The 12,737-nt window shown below is 40.1% G+C and overlaps 1 protein-coding gene across 1 annotated transcript in view; it reads left to right on the top strand.

The window, feature by feature from the left end:
* Window positions 1–12,737, top strand: part of LOC106870582 (chromatin target of PRMT1 protein) — a 42,348-nt gene that overhangs the window by 12,436 nt on the left and 17,175 nt on the right. The window contains exons 4-5 of the mRNA XM_052977722.1: window positions 6,597–6,852; window positions 7,732–7,846. Coding sequence (XP_052833682.1) covers window positions 6,597–6,852; window positions 7,732–7,846 — 371 coding nt within the window. The remainder of the gene's footprint in view (window positions 1–6,596; window positions 6,853–7,731; window positions 7,847–12,737) is intronic.

Genomic DNA, 12,737 nt, shown 5'->3' with positions numbered 1-12,737 from the left:
TATATATATATATATATATATATATATATGACGGGCTTCTTTCAGTTTCCGTCTACCAAATCCACTCACAAGGCTTTGGTTGGCCTGATACAACAGTAGAAGAAACTTGCCCAAGGTGTCACAGTGGGAATGAACCTGCAACCATGTGGTTGAGAAGCAAGCTTCTTACAACACAGCCACTCCTGTGCCTACATATCTTTTCTCTTTTACTTGTCCTTGTCATTGGATTGCAGCCACGCTGGGGTACTACCTTAAAGGGTGTGGTCAAACAAATTGACCCCAGCGTTCTGCTACACTTGTTCTGTAGGACTTGTTTGCCGAACCACTTGGCTATGGGGACAAAAACCAATATAGACTGTTAAGCAGTGGAAGGAACATTCACACATACACACACACACACACACACACACACAAAGGGTTTCCACGAGGCACTGGTTAATTTGGAGCCATTATAGAAGACACTTGAGGCCAAGGTGCCATGCAGTGGAACAGAACCCAGAACCACATGGCTGGAAAGCAAGCTTCTGAACTGCACAACCATACCTGTTCCTATAACGAATATTAGTGGCAGCAGTGTGATGTAAAAGACATTTTGAAATCTTTTACAATCCAAAAGTGGCGAGCTGGCAGAATTGTTAGCACACCGGGCAGAAGGCTTTGCAGCATTTTGTTCATCGTTACATGCTGAGTTCAAATGCTGCTGAGGTTGAGTTTGATTTTCAACCTCTGAGGGTCGATAAAATAAGTACCAGTTGGATACTGAGGTCCATGTAATTGACTAGCCTATCTCCTGACCTTGCAGGCCTTGTGCCAAAATGGGAAGCCAATATATTTTTCAATCCTAAAGTGGCGAGCTGGTAGAATCATTAGCACGGTGGGTAAAATGCTTTACAACATTTCGTTCATCTTTAAGTTCTGAGTTCAAATGTTGCCAAGGTCAACTTTGTTTTTCATCCTTTCAGGGTCAATAAAACAAGTACCAGTTGAACACTGGGGTCGATGTAATCGACTTACCTCTCCCCTGAACTTGCAGGCCTTGTGCTAAAATGTGAAACCAATATATTTTACAACCGTTGCATAATGAGATATACATACTTGCATGGTTTGACGTGGACTTGAAAGCCAGAGAACTGTGCCAAGCTGTACTGTCAGCTCTGACATGGTTTTTATGGCTCAACACATTGAGGTCCTCGAGTAATATGCAGGACAAAACCACTCAACTGAACACAGGAACAGACAGCTTGTAGTAGGGGAGATATGTAGCTTCCCCCCCACATATATATATCCAAAGTTTTAAATTTATACATTTAATAAAGAGATTTGACACCGAAGTTTAATATATCCATCTATTCATCAAATGTAAACATTTCTGTACAATTGTACATTGGCTTATTACATGGATATTTTTAACTTCAGTGTCAAATCTCTTTCTTAAATGTGAAAATTTAAAACTTTGGATATATAAACAAGGAGAACGATCCTTAAGGAATCTAATTAAAAATTTTTTGAGGTGAAATCTTATGCTATATTGGTAACGATTGCAGAGTTTACTTTGAAAAATTATATATATATATATATATATAATTAATTTTTTTAAAAACTGGAGAAAAAAGACAACAGGAAAAAAAAACAGCAACGTGAGAACGTAGTACATGCAAAGTATTCATAAGACACTCAGAGAAGGAAAGAAAGAGTGGTTGTTTTATATTTCGAGCAAAGCTCTTCTTCGGAAACAGGAAACAGAGAAGAGTCCAAAAGAAAAGGAAGAAGAAAAAAAACTATCAACAGTCCATGTGTAGTTACATCTTGGAATATATATATATATATATATATAGACACACATCCACACATCTTTTATCTTTTACTTGTTTCAGTCATTAGACTATGGCCATGCTGGGGCACCATCTTGAAATCTTTTTTTCAGTGAAATGAATCAACAATCCCAGTACTTTTCTTCTTCAACCTGGTACTTATTCTATTGCCCTCTTTTGCTGAACCACTAAGTTATAGGGATGTAAACACACCAACACTGGTTGTCAAACAGTTGTGGGTGGCAAACACACACACACACATGTTTCTGTTTACCATATCCAATCACAAGGCTTTAGTAGGCCAAGGCTCTCGTAGAAGACATGTGTGCAAGGTGCCACACAGTGTGACTGAACCCAGAACCATGTGGTTCAGAAGCCAGCTTTTTACCACACAGCTACACCTGTGCCTATACAGAGAAGTATATATCATTATCATTATTTTAACTTTCACTTTCCCATGCTTGCATGGGTTGGACAAAGTTTATAGAGGCAGCTTCTTTTCTATGGCTGGATGTCCTTCCTGTTGCCAACCCTCACTGGTTTCCAAGCAAGCTAACAGTTCCCCTTGGTGAGGCATGTTCTCGCAGAACATTGAAAGTGAATGACACTGCTTGTATAACAGTGACACTCATTTACATCTACCTCACAGTGCCAAGGCCAGGAGACACATACATGCACACATATGTGTGTATATAAACATGTGTGTATATATATATATATATATATATGCATGCACACATAAAGTGTTTTCAGTTTATATCTACCAAATCCATTCAGAAGCCTTTGGTCAGACTGAAGCTACAACAAAAGACGCTTGCCCAAGGTGTCACACAGTAGCACTGAACCCAAACTAAGTGGTTGGGTAGCAAACTTCATACCATACAGCCACATCTGTACCTGTGTGTGTGTGGTTTATGAGAAGTGTACAAGCTTTGTTGCATCTACTTTCCTACCCACCCTCCCCACCTTCTCTAGGCCATAAAGGAGTTGAATCTTGGCTGCCCATGAGAACTTCTTTTTATCTAACGACCCTAGTTCTCGTCACTGAATCAGTCATAGAATTAGAGGACACATATCCACACGTGAAACAAAAAGCCTGAATTCAAGAGGTAATATGGCAACGTTTCAATGGACAGGAAAGAATTTTGTATACACCCATGTACAATATGGGTGTATATAGACAGATGCTGTAGGGTTGACAGGCAGGCTGATGGAGAAGGTGTGTACAACAGATACTTAGGAGTAGCTAACAATAAGTGCAGGTGTCTTTGAAAATACTTCACGGAGTGATGACCGTGCCTTGCATAGTTACAGGCTGCCCTTTGGCAAGGCATAGCACCCATTCAGCCACCCTGTCAAGGACATGGCGAAGTCATGGGACTGCAGCATGGTTGATTGTGAAATGATAGCAGAAGAACTCAACTGAGCCAAGGATGCTGCTTCTTACATTGATGCTGAGCAGAGGAATCCTACAAGAGCAATGGGCAGGATCACCAAACTCTGTCAAGAGAGTACCATCCATAGGGGTTGCATCCATGGTTGTGGAATCAGCTAGTGAAAGATCCATTATAACTCAATGTCCCGATTCAAAATTCATAATAATGGAATTGGATGGTGGAGGAGAGTCATAGGAATCCACAAAAGCAGCACAAAAAAAGCAAACAGTGCACTCATAAAATGAGGTTTTTCTTCAAAGACCCTGGCATGCCCATGAGTAGCTGTGTTTGAGGGCTTCTGTTTCCATAATCTAAGCAGTGGATCATTTGGTATTGGGTCAAACAAAAAGAATAAATTTTAAAATTTCATTTCTATTTTCTTGCTTGCTGGGTGTTTTTGCATTATATATGTAATAATCAACCCTTTAGCATCTAAACCAGCCATGGCCCACCCAAAATACAGAATATTCTACCTGCTTTATGTTCAAAGCAGCTAAGTCTGGCCCCTCACACTTGCCTTACAATGTCATTCTCAAAATAAGCAATCACATCATCAAAATCTCAAAGCTACAGAGTGCAAACGATGTTCGTTCACATGATGATTGTCTCAGGAAAAAATAATGTTTTTATTTTTTGAGATAGATTCATCAAATGTGGGTCAGTTTGTCTTCATAACATGTTCTGTTGATCTTAATCAAGGAACCTGCCTTTAGCCTTGATGACAGCCTCCAGGCAGTCTTGGAACCAGCCACAGGCCTTTATCACTGTCTCTTGTTTTAGGCCCCTGGAGGCCCTGGTAATCTGGACCCTCAGGTCACCTTTCATGTTGCATCTGGATTTGTTGGTTTCTCGTTCCACCGTACCCCACACAAAGAAGTTGAAGGGATTGCAGTCAGATGAGTTGGGAGGCCAATTGTCAGGGGCTGTACGATCAAAGAAATTCCCTGACAATCCAAACCTTGGTCTTCCGGCTGGTGTGGCAGAGCACAGAGTCTTGCTGTCACATGTACTGCCACCCTGCAGCTAACCAGTCAGTCCAGGGCTTCACCACCTCACTCAGAACATGGATGTAGCCATCAGTGGATGTAGCCAGCATGAGGCTCTCAAGGAAGAAGTTGGGTGGCACGACATGAGGAAGTTTCATATCCCAGGACCAGGGCTTGTCTCAGGACGGTTGCTGTGAATAGAGTTAGTTGTATAGAATTTGATATTTTGAATCTTCTGTTGGTTTACGATGACATCCCTGTTCGGATGATGAAATGATGATCACAAAATACTTCCCTTTTTATCGATGTTCTACTGGTATCATTGACTGATTATTTAGAATAGATATTGCTCAAACTACAATATCACCATGAAAGGTTACTTGTGACAGAGATTACCTTTAACCTTTTCACATTTGAACCAGCCATATCTATCCCAAATATTCTAGTTCTTTTATGTTCAAACCAGCCAGATCTGACCTCTCACACCTACTGTACAATGTCATTCTAAAATTAACGTCACATCATTCAAGTATCAAAGCTACGAGATAATGCATGATTAATTCAAAATAATGTGAATAAATAAACATTATATTTAACAGAGTGATCTTTATGAAAAAGGGGCTAAATTATGTTATGTACTTTATTGTTTTGTTAAGCATGTGATCCTCTGGTTTGTAAAAAAAAATTGTCTTGCATGTAACTGGTCCATGGGGCATAAACAGTTGGGTAGTGCTGACGTGGGTGACCTAATTACCTAATTAGCTGTGGGTGTTGTGAAACGTAGTAGTCAGAGTAAGGCCACAGTGGAGAAAATCCAGCAGCCTATTAACTGTTTATGTAACTGAGGCTTTCTTTCTCCCTCTGGGTGAAGGGCAAAGTGTTATGATGCTTGTGTACAAAATGTGACACTGCATGGTATTGGAACATGGATGTTGTATGTAGATGTGAGAATATTCTCCAGTAGCTGTTATATTCTTTTCTAGCATTTGGCACATGGTTTGAAATTTTGGTGAAGGGGGGTAAGTTGATTACATTAAACCCCACCCCCTCTCAACTGGTACTTATTTTATCAGCCCCAAAAGGATGGAAGGCAAAGACTGATTTTGAAGAATTTGATCTCAGAACGAGATGCTGCTGAGCATTTTGCCAACTTGATGTCTTATTGTGGATGTGTGATATTAGCTTGCCTGTGAAGGCGCATGGCTTGATGATTAGAGTGTCGGGCTTGCAATCATGGGGTAGTGTGTTCGATTTCCAAATTGGGCTGTGTTGTTTTCTTGAGTAAGACATTTCATTTCACATTGCTCCAGTTCACACCACTGTAGAAATAAGTTGCAACATCACTGGTGTCAAGCTGTATTGGCCCTTTTGCTTTTCCCCTGGACAACATTGGTGGCATGGAGAGGGCAGGCTGGTGCACATGGGCAACTGCTGGGGTTCCACAAACAGCCTTTGCCTGGACTTGTTCCTTGGCAGGGAAACTTTGTAGGTGCAATCCCATGGTCATCCATGACTGAAGGGGATCTTTACCCTTTATAAGGAATTAGCATGCATGAATGATAGAGCACAGGTAAGCTGAGGGAGTGGGTGGGAATGGGTGTATGAGGATCCAGCTGTAGTGTGGAAGGGAGAAGACACAACCTGTATGGATATGTGGTATGTATGGAGGATGACTGGAAGGGATGAAGAAAAGTGCCAAGGGATAGAAAAAGAGGGAAACTGTGGAAGAGAAACATTTGGGAGCAAGTAGTGATCTTATCTTAAGATGTTGGGCCTCACGGTGGAGATAAACCCAAACAACCCAAGCAGATACGAAAGAGATGGAATCTTATAGGTTGGTGATGTTGATGGTTGTATATAGGTGTGTCATCATCATCATTGTCATTTAATATCCACTTTCCATGCTGGCATGGGTTGGATGGTTTGACTGGGGACTGGGAAGCTGGGAGGCTGCACCAGGGTCCAATCTGATTTGGCAAGCTTTCTACAGCTGGATGCCCTTCCTAATGCCAACCACTCCAAGAGTGTAGCGGGTGTCAGGTGGCACTGGCATCAACCGCGACTGCGATTTCACTCCGGTCTTCACATGCACAGCACATTGCCCAACAATTCAAGGGTGCTTTTAAATGGGCCAGTTATGCGACACATACACACGTGTATATGTGTGTATATATGCATGTGTATGTATATGTACACGTGTGTGTGTGTAGGTGTATCTGCATGCATATATATAGACACTTGTGTATATATGTATAGGTGTGTGTTTTCTGCATGTATATATATATGTATAGGTGTACCTGTATCTGTGTGTGTGTGTGTTTATGAATATATTCATTCACATCTTCTTTTTGTAATATTTACAGCGCAGTCTGAAGCAACGGCTGGGCAAGAGTAACGTGAAGTCACGACTGAGCCTGTCGGTGATGAGGGGGCGTGGCGGGCGCGGGCGGTCAAGAGGCGGGCGCTTCAGGGGGCGAGGTCTGAACCCAGGTATGCGTGGCATGTCAGGACGGAGCCGGGGCTCTAACCTGTCTCGACAGCACAGTGCACTCTCACTAGGGACAAGCGGCCCTGGTGGTATGGAGGATGGACGCAATATGCCAATGTTACGTGGACGAGGTAATGTATTTTAAATAATATGCACTCCCTACATAAATACATGTATACATAAATAATATCATCATCGTTTAACGTCCGCTTTCCATGCTAGCATGGGTTGGACGATTTGACTGAGGACTGGTGAAACCGGATGGCAACACCAGGCTCCAGTCTGATTTGGCAGAGTTTCTACAGCTGGATGCCCTTCCTAACGCCAACCACTCAGAGAATATATATATATATATATATATATATATATATGTAAAAATATATAAACTAGTCTAGTCTGCAGATGCCAAACCAGCAAGGGGAAGCAGCTGACCTCCCCTGTTCGAAGGTTATAAAGGACACAGGCTTTGTGTGTCACATAGCTAGCTAGAGGCGATGGCTTCTTGGAGCTAATTCACGGCAGCATTCGTCCTAATTTTGGGACTGCCATGTTGGCTTGGCGATAACTATTAATATCCAGTACCGCTGCCATAGTCTCCTTAAGAGAGACTTAGAAATATTAATATCTCTATTTATAAATATATAGTTTTAGGGAAAAGAACCAAGGTTCATGAACTCATCGATGAAAATCCACTGTCACATATAGAAAAATTAATAATTAAAAGCACAATATCTTATATTTACTTTGTAATATATTATACTCATTTATTGTGCTTTTAATTATTAATTTTTCTATGTGACAGTGGATTTTCATCGATGAGTTCATGAACCTTGCTTCTTTTCCCTAAAACTATATATTTATATATATTTCACTCTGTAAAGCTCAATTTAATTTGCACACATATTTGCTAGCCATCAGTTACACACCTGTTCACAGTCAGCCACACATTTCTATACTTAATGCACCCAGTAACAAATTAGAACAGCACCAACCCTACTTGTCTGTTGCAGGTCGTGGAGGCAGTAGTGGGAGATTCCGTGGAGGCCGTCAGAGGTTCCGTGGTGGTGGCCGAGGCATGGGCCCTGGAGGAGGCGGAGGAAACATGAGTGGTGGACCCTATATGAAGTAAGTGTGGCCCTCTTTTTGCTGCTCGTATTGTTGTTGCTGTAAATTACTTTATATATATATGTGTGTGTGTGTTTGTATAATATGTTGTGTATATGCTTTTGGCCCAAATATAAAGTGTAAATTCATTATCATCATCATCATCATCATTTAATGTCTGTTTTCCATGCTGGCATGGATTGGACAGTTTGACAAATAGTTGGCAAGCCAGAGGGCTGCACTTGGTTCCACAGTCGTCTGTTTTGGCACTGTTTCTGCAGGTGGATACCCTTCCTAATGCCAACCATTTTATAGAATGTACTAGTGCTCTTTATGTAGCACTAGCACGGGTACTTTTCATGTGGCACCAGCACCACTCATACACACACGTTTATGAACATGTGTTTATACATATGTATATATATATATATATATATATATGTGTGTGTGTATATGTGTTCTTATATTATTAATAAATTCATAAACTCATCGATAATATACTCAGGAAATCAATATTTATTTTTAATATTTTGAAAGACATACATCCAACATGGCACGGCAACATAATAAATTTAAAACATAAATATACGAAATATAAATATCAATATATATAAAAATCTGAATATAGATAAATATATGTGCGAATATATATGCGTATAAAACTTTATGCGTAAATAAGCATGAATATTGTAAAGTCTAAAATATAAAATATAAAGGAACCTAAAATTTAACTCTACTAGGATGAATTTGATCAGATAAAATGCTTAAATAGTCTTCACTATTAATTTTGCCATGAAGGGAAACCATTGGGCTGGCAGATTTCCAAGATATAGCCCCACAGATCCGCCTCCATATTTAGCAGTTGGAAGAAGGCAGTCTGGGTCAAATGCTTCTTTCGGTTGTCTCCACAGCTGTGAGGCCCAATGCTTGAAAGGTGCATTTTATGTGCCACTGGATACGGGTGCTAGTTACACGACACCATCATTCAAAATAAAACATGGCACTAATCTTATACTCTTCATAGCACGTCTGTGTGTGTGTATAAACATCTATGGACACATAAATTTACGAATGCATGTATATTTACACACAAACTATTATATCAGTCTTCATATTTTCATCTTGTTTTTCCTTGTTTTTATTTTCATTTATTGATTTGTTTATAGAGAGTTAAGAGTTAATGCTTCTGCCTAATGTATATATATATATATATTAGTGATGGAAGCACTGTTAGTTCAGAATAGCATTCTGTATATCATACTTAATGCAGGTATGCTGTAAGAAATCCATAACATACCAGTATTTGCCTTGAGAAAGCATCTTGTATAGGCATAGAGTGCTGGAAAGTATAGAAACGTATTGGTAACAAACAAGAAGCATTCAGCAGTGTTTGGTGGTTGAGTTGCTATTTCTAGGATTTCGGCATACATCCACATCATTGGTTGCAAGTATCCATTATCATTGCAATTCCACTGTCACTGCTGGTTGCTTTTCATCCTCTGTTGATATTTCTTTGCTTTTTAGCACCATATGTCTGTACGGGGTGTTTTCTCAAGATGAATACTACAGTGTTGTAACTGCAGTACATCCCCATTATGTAGGATATACAGAATGCTATATACGCGTGTGTGTATATACACACACATACACATGTGTACATATATATTTTCTTTATATTTTATGAATACATTTATCACTTACCATTTTGTTCTGTCTGTCTTTGTTTTCTTTCTTTTTCTGCTCCTTTTTATTTAGTATTTGTCTATTTATTTTATTTTATATATTTTTTTTTCAATTTCTAATTTTACGATTACTCTGTCACCGTGGTTATGGGGAGGATAACTCTCAAAGCTTATTAACTGGAATAACTGGATTGGTGTGGTAGTGTAGAAGGTAGCATTAGGGATCAGGTCAGGTCAATCCAACCTCAAGCTGGAGCAATGGTCTCGAGATGAAATTTAGTCAAAACTGAGATGGATTACGTTGAAATATAATAATCAACTGACATTTAAAGAAGCTTTAGATGAAATATGTTGTAAAAAGTTTGATCATTTAAAAGAAGCAAAAAGGTATTTTAGAATTCTATATATTTTAATTTCATATATATATAATATATATGAACTTTAGGTCAGGCTTTAGGTAAAAAGATATAAGAAAACCATTGTCAGCTTACAGTGCGCTCTGTGGACTGATAAATGCATTTCTAGCTAGCTTAACTGTCCTCAATACCACCAGATAACCGAGAGAGGCAATTCTGAGCTGACTGGAAAGCTCCCACTTTATAAAAGATTAGTAAATACTATTTACTGATTTGTGTGTGTTGGCTATCAGGGCAGGAACAAATTTAAGTCGTTATGTGAAGCAGTAATGGAAAATTCGACCTTCCATCACTCTCCCTCATGCATCGTCTCCCCTCAACATCGTTTTTCGTTGATTTAGTAAACCTAAACCACTCTATCTGGGTTCTCATCCGGCTCACTCAACCCCTCCTCATAGATCTTGCAACCACCCTCTTTGCATGAGTCTTCATGTTATTACACCTGGCTTTCATTTGCTCAGTCCTATTATTACACAAAGCTTTGTGTGCCTCCTTCACCCTCACTATTGCATCTCTCACCTCCTCATTCCACCACCACATATCTCCCTCGATCTCTCCTACCTCTTCTTCTTCCACACACTTCGTCATATGCCTTTAGTAGCCCTTCTTTAAAAGACTTCTACAAATCTGGTGCATCAATGCTCACCAACTCCTCAGACCTTGGTTCTTGTTTCTTCTTCCTTCAGTTCCCACTCTTTTCTCCTCTCAAGCGTTCCCTTTCTCGCACACTTTTTAACTTTCCTCTCATCCAAGTCAGCAACCACCAACCCCTGCTCCAACTCCCCCTGGTATTGTCTTCACATCTCTCAGATATTTCCTGTTTTTCCTACCAACCAACAGGGAATCAATCTCTGTCTCTTTCCCTCCTGCACTCAAAGTCACCTTCCTTTTCTCTGTTTTCCTAAACCACATATTTGCCACACACAACTCTTTCTCATAACAAAACTCCAACAGCATCTTTCATTCCAAATTTCTCTCCCCAATTCCATTTCTCCCCATGCACACCCCCAAAGCCCTGGATCCTTTTCCCAACATGTCCATTAAAATCACTGATGCCCAAAACCAGTTCATCTACCTTTTGTAAGTCCCACTCCTTCACCATTTCATCAAAGAACCGCTCTTTCTCAGCGATCCCTCTTCCACTTTGCAGACCCTAACCCACAAATCACCCTCACCACTTCTTCCTCAAATGCTAACACTACTGTCATCCCTCTGTCGCTCTTTCTCCTGCCCTCTACCTCCTTCTTACAGATTTCTTCCTTCACCAAAACTCTCACACATCCAGTCCCCTTGCTATTTCTCGACCACCACAACTTGTACCTTCTTCCCTTGAACCCCACAAATCTAGCACCCTGGCCCCTCCACCTAACCTCCTGCACACAGCACACATCCACCCTCCTCTTCCTCAATTCCTCACACACCTCAGTTCCCCTTCTACCCAGACTGCCCACATTCCAACTTCCCAACCTCATCCCAAGCTTCTGCTCAGGCCGTCGGCCATCATGAGGCAAGTCATGCTTGCGCTATCCAGGATGAGGGCTAGCACCTTCCTTTTTCAGATAGGCAAGTGCAGCCTACCCCATCCTTTGGGCTGGCTGGTGCCCATTCTCTTTTGCTATTATCATGAGGCTTTTTCGTGGCTGGATTTTCTACGGGGAGCATGCCCTTGCTTACCCCCAACCTCAGTTTCTAGACATGAGTGGTCCTAAGACCAAGGCCTCTATCACGATATTTAAGAAATGTGGTGGTAAACTAAGTCAGGAAGGCAGAGATGCTACTCTCTTAGACCCCTTTCAGAGCCCCCTACCATAATATATATATGTATATTAATTATTAGTGACAGGAGCAGTATTCATACTAAAAGGTAATCATTATATCCAGCTTAACATGGATGCCTTGTTAAAACAACCTTGAGCGATCCTCCCATATCAGTCCTTGGTGCATAAAAGCACACACATAGATCATAGCAGATGACAGTCATTTGTCGTAGGCACCAGAACTCCCACATCGTGTGCTTTTGTTTTACTGGAAATCAGTGGGGGATGTCTGGTTACCGTATGCCAGTCATGCAGTGACTAGACTACTTCCCATTTATGATGTGGGAGTTCTGGCATCCGTGACAGACAGTTCTCATCAGCTATGATCTCTCTGTATACTTTTCTGCACTTACGTTAGGGTTTCTCAACCATTTTTTCCATCTACAGATCCCTTTGATCACAGTTTTGTTCAAGCGAACCCCATAACCATTCGATATTTAAAAACTAATTTTATAGAAACTTCTTTCAAAATCTATATTTAGTTTTTCACACATTAGCTTCTGTCGGTTGAACAATGTAAAATGTTAGAGAAAGAAATTTAGCTGTTCCAATACATACATCCAAAGCAAAGTTTTTAAGGGGACTCTTAAATTGCTATTGTGGATCCTCAGCTTACTATTTTATAGTGTGAACCCCTAAAAATCTTATATACGCCCTCATGAAGAAGGATTTTCTTAAATTTAAAATCATCAATTATATATTAAAAAATCTTTGATAAAGAAACGTAAATCTGTTTGTTTCATTAAATGCTTGTTTCCAAAAGATTTGTGATAGATTTTTTTTTTTTTAGAGATTTTACATAATTTTCACTGTAAAATATCTTTGTTCTTATATTGTGAGTGTTTCAAGTCTTGTATATGGCAGCCTTCTGCTCTTTCTACCCAAAAGGGAGTTTTTAAAACCCAACATTTACTTGCTATTTATTTTATATGCTGTTGTTTATAATGTATTGTTACGTGACACACAGGACAGGCAAAGGGCTAAGAGCAAAAGGAGA

The sequence above is a fragment of the Octopus bimaculoides genome, chromosome 28 (genome assembly GCF_001194135.2).
Source record: "Octopus bimaculoides isolate UCB-OBI-ISO-001 chromosome 28, ASM119413v2, whole genome shotgun sequence".
In the NCBI taxonomy this organism is placed as follows: Eukaryota; Metazoa; Mollusca; class Cephalopoda; order Octopoda; family Octopodidae; genus Octopus; species Octopus bimaculoides.
This window is presented reverse-complemented; position numbering and strand designations above follow the sequence as displayed.